Source organism: Triturus cristatus, chromosome 5_2, assembly GCF_964204655.1.
Source record: "Triturus cristatus chromosome 5_2, aTriCri1.1, whole genome shotgun sequence".
In the NCBI taxonomy this organism is placed as follows: domain Eukaryota; kingdom Metazoa; phylum Chordata; class Amphibia; order Caudata; family Salamandridae; genus Triturus; species Triturus cristatus.
The window spans coordinates 357,347,687-357,364,007 of NC_140588.1; the positions used below are offsets into that span (position 1 = coordinate 357,347,687).

At 40.9% G+C, this 16,321-nt stretch overlaps 1 protein-coding gene across 2 annotated transcripts in view; it reads right to left on the minus strand.

The window, feature by feature from the left end:
• Nucleotides 1–16,321, minus strand: part of LOC146823002 (enoyl-CoA delta isomerase 2-like) — a 995,794-nt gene that overhangs the window by 247,705 nt on the left and 731,768 nt on the right. For both annotated transcript variants that reach the window (XM_085607191.1, XM_085607190.1), the window contains one exon: nt 10,837–10,954. In XM_085607191.1, the coding sequence (XP_085463317.1) occupies nt 10,837–10,954 (118 nt within the window). The remainder of the gene's footprint in view (nt 1–10,836; nt 10,955–16,321) is intronic.

Genomic DNA, 16,321 nt, shown 5'->3' on the forward strand with positions numbered 1-16,321 from the left:
TTATGGAATTTTTGCCGACATGTTTCTACCCTTACTTCAGTGATATAGACACGCTCAGGTCAAGTCACAGGGCACTTTATCACTTGGAAATAGTTAGTTCCTGCCCATCATCAAGGTATGGGTGTCAGGCGCTCCTTCTTCAGATGTAAGCTCCAGCTTTCTAAAGATTCGCTTTTGCGAACCCACAATAACTTCCTGACTCATACTACATATACTAGCACTTCTTCCAAATATTCATTTAATGTGCACATGGCGTGGGGCACAAGGATCCAGTAATCCATACCCGTCTAAATATATCACTTATAGTCTTAATGCTTACAGGTGATTTCCTTCCAGTAACAAACAAAGCATTCATTTATGTGCCAAGGGTGTGTGACCTGACTTCATGACTCTTCGACTACAACAAATTATTGCTATTGTGAAGGAAATTGTCTTGTTAAAGGACCAGGTACTGTCATGCAATGGTAAGAGATGCTGTAAATATCTTACTACCCAGGTGAAGTGACTTGCTGCCACTGCCTACTTGCTACTTCACTGGAGGCTGGCATGTGTTTTATATGCCCAGCAACTGCACAGGCACGGAGACTTTGCCATTATAATAGTATTGTAATGAGTACTATTTAAAAGGCAGGGAGGCAAGGAAAAGAGAACATTCTCTGGAAGTCTGCATATTTATGAACTTTTGTTAAATGTTTTGAATGAAAAACAATGTTTTTTAATGCTTACTGCCAGAAGTTACTTTTCACAATAATTTTTCCTTGCCAGAGCAGCAGTCTGAGACCTTAGGCAAATACTGCCATTGTCCTGTTATAATCGCATAAAAAAAACCTTTCAGTATTCTACTTCGGAATATGTTTATTTTATGAAGTAGACTACCAAATAACCCAGATCGGTGTGGCTCTGAATTTAAAAAAAGTCTCACTGGAGCCTGGCCCAGCCTTTGAGGCCAAGGGTCATAGAGGCTTATTTGCAAGCCCATTGAGCCACTGGTGCATCACTTTTTTTGATGCACCGGCAGCGCAATGGGCTCTGCAGCACACCTGGAAAGAGGAAAATACGAATAATTGTTTTTATGCAGGAAGGTGTCCTCGCTGAAACCCTTGCAAAATTACGCTGGTGCATGGCAGCCAATTGTGTGCCAGCATAGGGATGCGTTGTATTGTTGTTAACACAACGCATCCCTGTGCTTTGAAAATGACACAGCACAGTACAGCTAAATGGCTTGCGGCGCCACGCTGTGTCATTTGGTAAACAACCATTACCACAAATCTTGTATCCCGCATACCATCACCCCGCATACCATTACAACGCAAATACCGTTACTCCGCAATGCCATTATAACGCATGGCATTACATTTTATATGCTTTTACAACGAAATTCGTTGTAAATGCATGAACGGTAAAAGCATATTTTTTTTAATGTAAGCATAAGGTAAGTATAGGGTTTGGGGTTGGGGTGTAGGGGTATATCTTATGGAGGTTCAAGGAAAATTTTAGGGTTATGTGTATGTTTGGGTTTTGGTGTGCTGGGGTATTTTTAGCGTTCAGTGTGCGTTTAGGTTTTGGGCTTCTGGGGTAATTTTAGGGGTCAGGGTGGGTTAGGGTTTTGGGGTGTAGGGGGTATTTTTAGGGTTCAGGGTGTGTTTAAGATTTCGGGGTGCAAAGGTATTTTTGGGGTTCAGGGTGTGTTTATGTTTTGGGGTGAAGAGGAATTTTAGGGGTCAAGGTGGGTTAGGGTTTTGGGGTGTAATGGGAATTTTTAGGGTTCAGGGTGCATTTAAGGTTTTGGGGTGCAGGGGTATTTTTGGGATTCAGGGTTCATTTAGGTTTTGGGGTGCAGGGGTAATTTTAGCAGTCAGGATAGGTAGAGTTTTGGGGGTGTAGGGGGAATTTTTAGTGTTAAGGGTGCGTTTAAGGTTTTGAGGTGCATATATGGTGTGAATCTGTTCAGTAGTTCCTGAGAAAATTAGAGTTAAAAGTACATAAATATCTATGGCTGCGGAGGATCCGCGGACCGCACACGCACCGTAAGCGCACCCTCCCCGAACTGAGCGCGCACCCTCCCGATCGCGCGCTGAATGCTAATTGGCTGTCGAGTGTCTCTCTACATTCGAAATCAGGAACTGTTGGTGGCCATTTTCTGCCTCGGTAGAAGCGAGGCTGAAGAAGCAAGGGGAAAAAGTGTGTAAAACATATAAAGGGGGCAGAGTGGAAATACTCTGACCCTCTAGAGGTGCTAAGGGGGGTGTCAGAAGTACCCCCTGGGGCCCCCCTTTTTAAAAAAAAAAAATACGCCGAAATGCGCGCACGATGCGCACATCCTACCGCGTTGGATGCACGGATTCTCTCGCGGTGGGTGCGCGGATCCACGGCAACGTTTTTTGAAAAACAACAAGAAATTATTGGTTGTATGACAACTTTCTACACTGAAAGATAGGGTGTATATTTCTGTTTTTTAAAGGTATGATTGTTATTGGTTAACAAAAACAGATTGTAAGGAACATTATATATGATAAGCTGATATGTTGAAAAGTCAAGCACACTTCCTGTGTAGGAACATTGTGTGCTGAACTTGTGACCTGTGAACTCAGTGCAGTGTTCCATGACCTGTTTCTATGGTAATAGGCAGAAGGCAGATTGGGGGAAGGGTTGAAATGTATTTCAGTTGGAAAGGGTTGAAATGTTTAACCAATAGAAATGTGTTTGCTTTTGAGTTTATGTGTGAAGGATTGTGATTTGATGTTTACATGTATATGTGTGGAAAATGAAAGGGACACTTTTCCATTCTTTGCTTTTGCTGAGAGGTGCACAGTGCAGAGATTCTGTAAAAGAAAATATGGTGAGTGATTGATATACTTTTAAATCTACAAAATAACTTGAAAGATGAGTTTTTTAATTGTGAGGGGATGTATGTAGACTATTTTGATTTTAATCAGACTAATGTATTTCTTCTGCTAAAGTGTAGGGAGTACTTTTTTTCTTTACAATCTTATTGACAGTGTGTGTGCATGAGGAAACCATTCTGTGATAAGCATTTGTGTTTTTCATGTGTTGGTAGAAAGATAACTGTGCTGTTTTTTTATTTTGGTAGAATTAGAAACCAGTCATTGTTTATGAATTTGTGAAATGAGTTATGTTATGTTTCTATACTAAAATGTAGTACTACTTCTAGATGAAGAAATGTGTTTTGGTATAGTGCAAGGGATAGTGTTGTTTGTCTAGAATCACACAGTGAGTCTGTGTGCATTTGGGAACCACTGTGAGAAAAGCATTTGGTAATATTGTGTATTTGCTGATTGATAAATGTTTTAACTTGTCATATTGTGAAGTTTTAGTAGCATTAGAAGCCAGTTATGGCTTATGATTTCATTAAATGAGTCAGGCTTTGACAGAAAAGTGCTGTCCTGAAATATGTAGATTGTGTGCAGTTCCCTTACCACATTCTTTGTAGTGAATGAGTTTTGGTAAACTCCTAGGGATTGTGGTGCATGTCTAGAATCACAGTGTGAGTTAGTGTGTATTTGGGATCAGTGTGAGAGGAGCATTTGGTAACATCATGTATTTACTTACAGATAACTGTTTTAAAACCTGTCATGTTGTGAAGTTTTAGTAGCATTAGAATCCAGTCTTTGCTTATGCGTTGATTAAATGAGTCATGCTTTGACACTGATGTGCTGTACTTAAATATGTAGATTGTGTGCAGTACCATTAACTCTTCCAGACTAGTGAATGAGTTTTGGTAAACTCCTAGGATAGTGTTGCTTGTCTAAAATCACACTGAGTCTGTGTGCATTTGGGTAAGGATTGTGAGAGAAGCATTTGGTAATATTGTGTATTTGATGAGAGATAACTGTTTTAAAAGCAGTCATGTTGTCAAGTTTTAGTAGCATTAGAAGGCAGTTATTGCTTATGCTTTGATTAAATGAGTCAGGCTTTGACTCAAAAGTGCACTCCTGAAATATGAAGATTGTGTGCAGTTCCCTTATCACTTCCACTGTAGTGAATGAGTTTTGGTAATCTGCTAGGGATAGTGTTGTTTGTCTAGAATCACACTGAGTCTGTGTGCATTTGGGAACCACTGTGAGAGAAGCGTTTGGTAACATCGTGTATTTGCTGACAGATAAATGTTTTAAAACATGTCATGTTATCAAATTTTAGTAGCATTAGAAGACAGTTATGGCTTATGCTTTCATTAAATGAGTCAGGCATTGACAGTAAATTGCAGTCGTGAAATATATAGATTGTGTGCAGTTCCCTTACCACTTGCACTGTAGTGAATGAGTTTTGGTAAACTCCTAGGGATAGTGGTGCTTGTCTAGAATCACACTGTGAGTTAGTGTGTATTTGGGATCAATGTGAGAGAAGCATTTGGTAACATCATGTATTTACTTACAGATAACTGTTTTAAAACCTGTCATGTTGTGAAGTTTTAGTAGCATCAGAATCCAGTCTTTGCTTATGCGTTGATTAAATGAGTCATACTTTGACACTGATGTGCTGTACTTAAATATGTAGATTGTGTGCAGTACCATTAACTCTTCCAGACTAGTGAATTAGTTTTGGTAAACTCCTAGGATAGTGTTGCTTGTCTAAAGTCACACTGTGAGTCTGTGTGCATTTGGGTAAGGATTGTGAGAGAAGCATTTGGTAACATCGCGTATTTGCTGACATATACCTGTTTTAAAACTGGTTATGTTGTGAAGTTTTAGTAGCATTAGAAGCCGGTCTTTGCTTATGCTTTGATTATATGAGTCAGGCTTTGACATAAAAGTGCAGTCCTGAAATATGAAGATTGTGTGCAGTTCGCTTACTACTTCCACAGTAGTGAATGAATTTTGGTAAACTCCTAGGTATAGTGGTTGTTGTCTAGAATCACACTGTGAGTCTGTGTGCATTTGAGAACCACTGTGAGAGAAGCATTTGGTAATATCGTGTATTTGCTGACAGATAACGAATTTCAAACCTCTCATGTTGTCAAGTTTTAGTAGCATTAGAAGCTAGTTTTTGCTTATGCATTGATAAAATGAGTCCGGGTTTGACACTAAGGTGCGGTACCATGTACTATTCTGTTCACTGTGGCATAACTGAAAATTTAAAAGTTTTACCTAAGCACTGTCCTAGAAGTAGTCTGATTATTTAGTCAGTTTCTAAGTACCAAATAGACTGCTTCAAATGTCTATGCAGTATGCATGTAGTGTTCTAACATACTATACCCTTGTCTTTTACACCTTTAATTCCCTAGTCAGTATCCATACACTTCCAGGAAACATCCTGTCACTTCCTTTGCAGCCCTCTAGAGACCCATTCAACAGCATGTACTACTCCATTCACTGTGCCAAAACCCAAACACTTATAAATTCACAAAAGCACTCTCTTTCCAGTACTCTAATGATTCAGTCACTGCCCAAGTATTCATGCACTGAACCAGGTCTTAGCACATGGACTTCTTCAAACCCCTATCCACTATGCATGCAGTCCTCTAAGCACCTTCACACTTGTCTTTCACACCTTCAATTCCCCAGTCAGTATCCGTTCACTTCCAGCAAACACCCTGTCACTCCATTTGCACTCCTCTAGTGACCCATTCAGCATCATGTACTAATTCATTCACTGTGCCAAACCTTAATAAATTGACCCAGGCACCCTCCTTGCAGTACTCTAATCATTCAGTCAGTACCCAAGTACTCATTCAGTGACCCAGGCCTTAGTATATGGACTGCTTCAAACCCTTATCCACTATGCATGCAGTGCTCTAACCACCTACACAATTGTCTTTCTCACCTTCAATTCCCTAGTCAGTATCCATACACTTCCAGGAAATACCCTGTCACTCCCTTTGCAGTCCTCTAGTGACCCATTCAGCACCATGTACTAATCCATTCACTGTGCTAAAACCCAAACACTTATAAATTCACCAAGATACTATCTTTGCAGTACTCTAAGCATTCAGTCAGTGTCTAAGTGTTCATACACTGAGCCAGGCCTTAGGACATGGACTGCTTCAAATCCCTATGCACTATGCATGTAGTCTTCTAATCACCTAGACACTTGTCTTTCACACTTTCAATTTCGTAGTCAGTATCCATACAGTCCAGCACTTGTCACTCCCTTTGCAGTCCTCTAGTGACCCATTCAGCATCATGTGCTAATCCATTCACTGTGCCAAAACCCAAACACTCATAAATTCACCAAGGCACTCTCCTTGCAGTACTCTAATCATTCAGTCAGTGCCTAAGTATTCATGCACTGAGCCAGGCCTTAGCACATGGACTGCTTCAAATGCCTATCCAGTATGCATGCAGTCCTCTAACCACCTACACAGTTGTCTTTCACACCTTCAATTCCCTAGTTAGTATTCATAAACTTCTTGCAAACATCCTGTCACTCACCCAGTGTGTCTCTTTATAGTACTGTAATCATTTAGTCAGTTAGCATGTAGTCTTTTAGTGAGGTAGGCTTTAGGGCATGAACTGGTTCAATGTAGTATGCACTATGCATGTAGTGTTTTAACCATCGTCACACTTGTGGTTCAGGGCTATAGTTTCTTGGTCAGTTTTTATATAAAATGTATTTGTACAGTAATGGAATAGTATAAATTTGAAAGTTATTAATATACATTTATTTGTGATTCTTTTTTACAGATACAGAACTGGAGTGTTTCTCATCTGTTTGCACTCTTCTCGTGCAAGATTGTTTGGATGAAGGGTCCTTAGGTGTTTCATCATACTTCCTGTGCTGCACGAGTATTTTTTGTTAGGATCCCCTCATAACAGAACTCTTTGGCAAATCTTGCGCGTGATGAAGGTGTCATTGGTCTTTGTTTGCCCCTTGGGAAAAGTAAAACATTTCTTCACCACTGAAGAAAAACGTTGTGGGCATGGTGTCTTCTGCAAAAAAAATTCCTCAGATTCGGTAAATATTTTAAAGCGGCAACATTTACAGTTTTTGTAAGTTAAATTTATAACATTTTGTTAGCTGTATGCATTTTATATATCTGTGATTTGTTTCTTGTGGTATTTTGTTGAGAATACCATATTAGTTTTTTTTTAACAATCTTTCTGATTTTCCAGGTCTGTCGTCGACATCCGTGGTTCCCACAGGAGTGTTCCGCCTTGTTGTTTTGTATTATTCTTGTTACTTTTTGTTTATTAGTTTATTGTTTATATTTATGTTAATAAAAAAATAAAGTTTGAAACTAGTTTATCGTTTATATATTTATTATTATAAAAAATAAAGTTTGAAAAAAAAATTAATAATGTTTTTGGTTGTTCTCTTAACTGCTGTGTGATTCTTTCTTGTTCTTATTACTGTTATTTGATGGAGTCCACCATGGTGTTACATTTTGGGGCACTTATCGCTGGAATACTGGTGATATATGAAGTTTGCACCAACTTTGAATAGTGTGTTAGATTTATCTCAACTTTACTTCTGTTAAAGTGCTGATAATGAAATGGAGAGTAACCGTTCCTGTGCAAAAAGACACAAGGTGCACCTTTGCGATTTATTCTAAATACTAAAATCCTGTATTGTATTGCAGTGAGGTATTGGCTGCACTTACAGTGTACACACTAAATCTATTAAGAAATGTCATTGTATTTATATTGATTGGGAATAGTGCGTCACGTGCTGGATCATGACGAGATACACTGCTCAGTTCGTATATTGTTGTGCACACGAAAAACATCACATCACAACTTTCACACCAATTGCAATGTGAAACAAATTCCGGCGATAAGACACGTTAGCACCGGGGATTTTACACCTGCTTTCTGCTGGTGTTAAGCAGGACAACTACCTGCACCATGAAAGGGAACAGCCAAGAGCCACACCGGAACACCCACAGGTGACAGAGTCAATGAGCATGATACAGGGATACCCATGAGGGCCAGAAGACTCATCTCAACAACTCCAGGACCGCCAATGCCCCCCAAACCCACATCTTAGTAAGTGTGTCCCTGTGGTCATTGTCTTAGCATGATAGGCACGAGCCCTGCAACATCACAGTTTGCTGTCACCTCAGCGTTGGCAGTGAGCCTGGATGTGTAGCTACGTACGCATCCTCCTGCATGCACAACTGGCGTGTGCTGGTCTGTCGTTCACAGGTCAGTGCAGAGGTGTGCCTATCCGGCAAGGGGAACGGGGTGTCTCGGACATGTCCGTGTACAGGAAGTGCGGTAAGTGTGTCTCTGTGTTCTGGTGTGGCCTGTTACAAGAGCCGCAGCAGTCGATGTTGTAAAGTTGCATGCACCACCTCCAAACGGCACTGTGATGTTGTAGTTGGAATGTAGCAGGACATGCGCAAATAGGCATTACAATGCCGTGCCGTACGAGTGCACGAGATACAACAGCTCACCGTACAAAAATGTGGGGGCTCGTGGGAGGGAGGAGCGGGCGTTTGGCAACATAACACACAGTGAACTCGACCATGTGCCACATGCTGGGCATCTCATCCATGATGACCACGGTCTCAGACATCCCACAACACCAACGACTGGCCTTTGTACACATCCTGTATGAATGCAGCGTGGTTTTAACTTCTATGTTCGTTCAGTGGTGTGATGTTGGCAGGTTGTGTGACTTGTGCTCCTTGTTGGTGTGTTTCATTTTGGCCATTGTTAGTCTATATGTGTGTTGTACTTAATTGTGCATGTGTGCCATTATGCCCATCTCCCCCACTCCCCCACTCCCTGCTTCTTCCTCTTCCTAGTGCTGTTGTGTCTATAATTGTGTTGCTGCACACATAAATACATGTAAACAATGAATTACAATAGTTCCCTGATTATTTTAGGTTTCAAAACTTCTCTATTGGTTTCTTTTTAATTTTCTATATGAACCATTTTTTTAAATATTCAACAACACATAGAAGTCAGAAGTGCAACGTATTCTATCAACACACTTTCTAGAACATTCTACAAGACGTGCAGGTTAAAAGTTCATAAATGTTTTAAAACTTTACGATATTATTTGTAACTTTTTCTTGAACATTTAACGATACGTGCAGGTTAAAAGTTGACGATTGTTTTAAGTTCGAACAGTGCCTTCCAAATGCAAGTAGCAGGTGTGGTTGAGCTGAGCAAATTTTATCCTATGATATGTACTCCACGTTGAAACTGCTTTTTCTTAACCAATCACAAAGAAGCTTTTCCACAAAACTAATGTGCACCCTACTTTTAAAAAAGAATGCTTTTCATGATATCTTTAGAGATAAGTTATAGATAGGAATTAGCATTTAAAAAACCTTTGAAATTCACTGAAAAAAACAAAGGTTTCAGGGGCGTTATAGTTAGGAATTCGCATTTAAAAAACCTTAGAAATTCACAGAAAAAACCATAGGTTTCAGGGGTGTTATAGTTAGCTGGACATTTCCCTCGTACAAAACCCTAGAAATTCCCCTGTTATAGTTAGTTCAGCTAACTATAACTTGCGCCCCCGCAATGCACTGCTGATGACGTCACATATTACATCACTCATGACATGGTCAGTGACATCACTGATGACATCACTGATGACATCTCAAATGACATCACTGATATATATATATAAAAGTGTCAGTACCTCAATGGATGATTGGCGGTGTGTGAGTGTTTATATAGGTGTATAAATGCATATGATAGTCTTGTACGGAGTGACTGTCAGTATGAGTAACTGTACAGGTGAGTGAGTGGAGGTGTATGTAGATCTAAGAGTTAATGTTTAGGTATTTAGGTATTGGTATTGGAGTATCTATGGTTTTCAAAATGCCCGCCTGAAATTTTGAGTCTTGTGTATCAAATGTTAAATTAGGTTGTGAGAAGATGCACTAATTTATCACATGGACGATGTCATCAGTGATGTCATTTGAGATGTCATCAGTGATGTCATCAGTGACTATAAGACCCCTGAAACCTGTGGTTTTTTCAGAGAATATATATATATTCACTGAAAAAACCACAGGTTTCAGGGGTGTTATAGTTAGCTGGACATTTCCCTCGTACAAAACCCTAGAAATTCCCCTGTTATAGTTAGTTCAGCTAACTATAACTTGCGCCCCCGCAATGCACTGCTGATGATGTCACATATTACATCACTCATGACATGGTCAGTGACATCACTGATGACATCACTGATGACATCTCAAATGACATTACTGATGACATCACTGATGACATCGTCCATGTGATAAATTACTGCATCTTTTCACAACCTAATTTAACATTTGATACACAAGACTCAAAATTTCAGGCGGGCATTTTGAAAACCATAGATACTCCAATACCAATAACTAAATACCCAAACATTAACTCTTAGATCTACATACACCTCCACTCACTCACCTGTACAGTCACTCATACTGACAGTCATTCCGTACAAGACTATCATATGCATTTATACACCTATATAAACACCCACACACCGCCAATCATCCATTGAGGTACTGACACTTTTAAACAGTTTATGACTTCACCACGCATGCATTTGCGTTGTAAAGGCATGCGTGGTAAAGTCATATTAGGAGTGAAAGCTTGCTGGGTAATGGTATCGCGGAGCAATTGCATTTTCGTTGTGAAAAATGCGGAGTGAAGGCATGCGGGATGAAAGTATGCGAGATAACGTCATATATTTGTGTCATTTTCTTGTAGATGAGGCCCACAATGTGCAAACAAGGAGCAGGTGCTGCTACGACTGAAAACTCCTAAAGACCTCCATGAAGCAAGATGCAGGACTACTTTTGGGGGGTTCTTACCTAAGCTCGCTTGCCTATGGGACATATTTTCACCCTCAAGGGGGGGGTACTAAAACAAATCTACACATTTATATTTATAAGTAATGAATTTCGATAAAGGAGGGATGACTTACCTTCTCAGAGGCATACACAACATCGAACAAGCACAGTATTGTTACAGAGATGCCAATTGCAGGACCGTTCACCATTGCTATTAGAGGCTTCGGGAAATCAATGAATGCACTAATAAACCTGAGGATGGAAAATGAAAAACATAATATATACCAATCTCTTTTTATTTTCTCTCAAAGCATGCATATGTTACAGGAGGAAAAACACAAATGTCTAGATTTATGAAAACCTCACTCAAAGCATCGCAGTAAGTAAGGTTGCTGTGCTACATCACAGCTAGGTTGTAATGCTGCATTTTGTGAAAGGGAGATAGCAGAACAGCACCACATAAACTTGATACAGCACTGTTTTCCCTCCCTGCACTGGTGTACTTTAGGCTGCTGTGTGCCAGCGCATACACCCTGGAACCATAGTGCAGGGGTGAGTGTTCAGTAAGGAATAGTTTTTGTACTGGAATGGGACCTCCAGTACAAGAAATATCCTTTAACACTTTTCATGCTTGGTATGTTTGCTGTTCAATGCAGCAAGCATGTAACATGGGGAAAACAAGTAGAAATGAAAACATTTCTCCTCGTTTCTCCTGCCTCAAAGTGGCACAGGGTTTTGGGGCAAATTCCTTTCTACATATATAAGAATTATAGGGATTTGCATCAAAACCCATGAACGGTTACTTGGGAAGGCCTTTGAATCACCCTTGAAACGCCTCCTTGACTCAGGGTAATGCAAGGCAGCGCATATCACAACTTTCCATTACTTTGGGATACTTTCCAACACAAATCCTAATTTGGATTGGGTAACATCCCAGCATAACACTTTGCTTTAAAAAGTAAACCAAACTAGTTGCAAAGCGGTAAAACAATTGAGGCCAATGTGTGCGTTATTGCCTTACACCTTGCCTCACATCTCTAGGATCAGGGCCTCTGAAAATATGCACCTGTAATGGACGAATTATGCACCCAAGTTGAAACCATGCAGCAAGAAAAGGTACATTTTGCAGTAAGGAAGAGTAAACCATGTAGCTTTTAAATAAGTGAAGGCAAATTATGGTACACATTTTGTGACATTACCATCTAGCTTCAGCATTTTAACATGTATTCATAAGGGATGGGGTACTATAAACGATTAAAGATGTACCTTTAGAAAGAGAAATATATAGATACAGAAGATTCTATTCAAGCAATTGTGATTGGTTCTTGGTGAGGAGCAGAGGAACATAAAATAGATTGACATGTACAAGTACACATTTGATGTAATACAAGGGCTCATGTGTTTAGGCCTACCAGTTGTGCTTTAGCAATGTGGCATGAGCAATATCCAGTGGCTGAAATTAATTCAAGCATTCCATCCATCACGTTGTTGTTTTGCACATGCCCTACTTTGTGGCAGCATGCATACTTTTCTTCCAAGGCCTCTAATTTTAACAATCCACTGCTCACATCTTCTTATCCATCCACAGAGGCTAAGGAATGATAGAAAAATCATCACACCTGTGGGTGGCATTTGCTAGATTGATCATATCTGAGGCATGTGCTCCATTAGTGAGCTCTTTCAAGACTGTTTTCATCAGTCCATTGTTGGCTATTGTAGCAGTATTCATGTTTGGCTTACCTTCTGCTTCCAGATATTCCTTAGCTTTTGCTATCCTTGTTTCTTGAACCTGCAGTGTTTTTCAGTGTATCCTAGTTGCTTGAGCCAGCATTGTCTTGCAGCCTTGCTTTCTGTGACTGCACCATTTTGTGGTGACTCCTTGGTTCCTCGACCTCCACTGTAGTGTAGTATTTGCTTGATGTTTCAGCAAGTGTCATTTAATTCTTTCTGATACCTTGAACACTCTTCTTCTGTCACTGACTTCCTATTTCTGCTTACTTCGAGGCATATTTACAAGCCCCTATCGCCAGCACAACGTCACTTTTAGTAACCTCATCTATAAAATTCTCAAATAGTAATATGCATTTAAGTGACAAAAAAGCCTTAGCAAAATTGCCTTGTTGGCATTTAGAGACAAGATTCTCTCCCAACCAGAGTTTGTACACCATCTTCACTATCAGACATAACCCTGTTGGGGAATTCCCAGAAGTGGGAAAGGCCAATTTGTCCCAGCATGTTCCTGACATATCTAAACTATCAAAGGAGGCTGGTACTGGTATGAATCAGGATACCACTGAGGGCGTTTATCAGATAGCTGCGCTCCGGGTACCCCAAACTCTTGTTTAATTCAGTCAAGGTGTACATCTTGCATGGGAAAGTATATCAGAAATCCCCAGATCAAGATACAAAGGAAGTGTAGGGATGCTAGATGGAAGTCTAAGCAGTCTTTTTAAGAACCCATTTTGACTGTTGACAACTATGAGAGATTGGAATGGCCCCAGAGTTCTGCTCTTCAGGAATAAATACAGTTACTGACCTTCTTGACTACCAAATGTATATGCAAGAAAACAAAAAGGGGGCTAGGGTACAACCCTGGTGAGCTCCTTTGTTTACTTGGAAAGGCTGTGTGGTGTCACCTGCAATCTCCCATATATTATATATGCATTTGGACTTATTCATTGTGCTGCAGAGACATTGAGCGTGTAAATTTCAATGAGCACTCTGGGGTGCTTCAGGGAAGGGGTGACAGAGAGGCTTTAGTGTGCATCATGTTGGGATGCTTAGGGCAATGTGAGCCATAGTTGCGCACAGATGTGGTGTTGATTGAGGATCTTGTGTGTTTTCTTGACGACAGAAGAGAGGAAAAATTGAGTATTTCCAAAGCGGTGTTCCAGATCCTAAGTTCTTTGGTATCTTGGTCTCTCCTTTCTGCATGTACTGGACTCTTATCTGTTGATGTTGGTTGTGCAACTCACACAATTTGTTTCCTGTGACCTTGAATGTTTGTTCCGTGACAGATTTGTCATGGGAAGTTTCTAAGTGTCAGTGTTATCCGGCCATGGTTCCACAGCCTATTGATGAGGAGTTTAGCAGGATTGAGGATGCCTTTCAAGTGAGTGGCGGGATTTGTTGGATTGTGAGGTGTAGAGCGTTTCCTCTGCCGAGATGGGAGAGGATTAATATTTGTACTGCTGTTCTGAATTCGACTTCAATGAAGAAGCGATTTCACTTTCCAGAGTTACTCCTGTCAGATTTGAGTTTTGAGTAATGGCTTTTTTTCATTTGAGATTGCTGATATTGTGTAAGCTGAAGAAAAAGGCTCTGCTGTTTAGTTTTTGAATCAAACTTCCCTGGGTAATTTCATTCAGGCATCTTTGGACCTATTCTTGTTTGCTAGTTTATGTGATGATGACAAATTCTGATTTGGCTTAGAGTCAATTTGAGAAAGTTTACGGACATCTATGCTTGGAAAGTTGTGGAGCAGGTCTTCAACCGATTGATGTTGTTTGACATAATTCACTTGTATTGCTCGGTGTTGCAGGCATAGTGTTGAATGTCAACATTCTTGTCTGTCATTAAAATACCCTTGTAATTCCATGTGGACATTATGCATTGTTGGGCAACAGGTGGAGCATGATGGCTGCCACAGTTTACCATGATAAGTTCAGAATTGAAGGATCCTGTCTGAACAACTATGTTCTTTTTTCTGTTGAAATTGATTCCTGTTTTATTTTACATGATGTTCAGAAGGGTTTGAAGATTAACGGTGTCAAATGTTGGTGGGAGGCAAAGCAGGTTTTCCCTTTGTCTGTGATCTGCAGAGCATCACCCATCACCTGGGAGGTTGTGGTTTCTATGTTGCACAACTGACTAAATCTAGATTGGTAGGTCTGTAGAAGGTTGTTAATCTTATATAGGGTTCAAAGTCCAGAACCAGATCAGTGACTGTGCCATTCCTTCAATGTTTTGTTTGTCTTCAGAAATTCTCTTGGCTGTTTGGTTTTTGGCAGAGCTTGTAAGGCCTCTAACCATTAAAGATCCTTCAAACTGAACATTTGTTTCCTTTCAGAGAAACCCTAGCTGTGACCTGATGTTGAGGGTTACATTTGTTGCCTCATAGAAATAACTCACCTTGACAGCCTCTGCACAAACCCTGTGGATAGCATCTTATCATTGTTATTCAGGTGCATAGTTGCCCTCAGGAGAGTAGTCTACTCGCCTCATTGTGTAAATGAGTTCCAGGAGCTTTGCCCAGATGAGGTCCCCTTTATGTTTATTTAATTATGAATGTAATGTTTGCAAACATTATACCCAAATGAATAATACATCCTTTTTGGATATTGCTGGTGCCCCTATTTGTTAGAGATAGTCATAGCTGATTGGAAACATTTACTTTGGGGTAAGAATGGAGTTTGCAAAATGGAGGATGAATGCTGCCCCAGAGGACAATCCCAATCAAGCCAGAGAAACTCCAGTGGAAAGTCCACCTGGACTCTGTCCTTTGGTACCAGGGCCTCATTCATTACTTCCTCATCTTTTTGTTTGTGATATAGGAACCGTGTTCATTTGCATCTGACCACTACACCATATAATTGCCATGGACTGAATTGACTGTGGCTACCCTCTATGTTAACAAGTAGAAACTGGAGTAAAACCCAAGTGGACGTGTTTAAATGTCTTGAACCGTGAAGGTTTGCTTCAGGTTTTCTTCTCGTTTTGTGATTCTAAAAGAGAGGTTCCTGTCTAAACTTTCCACTTTTTTTGGAGGCTGTCTCACTACCTTTATATCCCAGAGTTTAATGCCTGAGCGCACAGCTTATCCTCTCCTAGGCTGCACCTCTACACCCACTCACATGGTCTCATAATAAGGGAAGAGGTGACATCCAGAAACTACAGCAGTGCAGCTGGAAGAGGTGCAGTGGAGGTTGTGGCTTCTGTGCACAGAAACAAGATCCTGGATATGCTGATATCACACACTGACCAAGAAGCTACTGTCCCACAAGGTCAGGTTCTGTAGTGCAAAATGCTTTAGTATTGTTCTGCTCCATCTCAGCCAGTGCTCCTGAAACTAGTTAGTAATCAGAGAAGGCCTATAAAAGCCACAGCCTCAGAAGGGTCTGTTCAGAAATGTCCTCTTTGCAAGAAACAACATTGGTGGTCTTACGGTGGTGGCTGTGTTAGGTTTAACAGCAGACCACTGCCGTGACAGCGCCTGCAGCATTTTCCTGCACGGCGTGGCATGCACCCTGCCATGCATGCCACACTTTGCAATTCCAGGGGGGGCACAACATGAGCCCCCTCATGTAGCCCAGTCCCAGAAGCACCAGAGGGCTCTGTTAGGGCCCTCTTAGTTGCATCTATGCCACTCTTTCAATGACGGGCTCACCTCCATGAAACGGGCAGTGGAAATGCAACATGGAATATGCTTGGCGGTGCTGCAGTGCAGTGGCACCACCAGCATATTCCTGCCCCTCACCACTGCGCCACTGCTACGGGATCCTTGCAGAGGCGGGGGTCCTGTGGCGGTCGGACCACCTCACTCGAAATAAAGCGGGCGCACCCTCAGTGGTCAGACTGCCACCACGAGTACGGAAGTCCTACGCCCTCTGAACACATAAG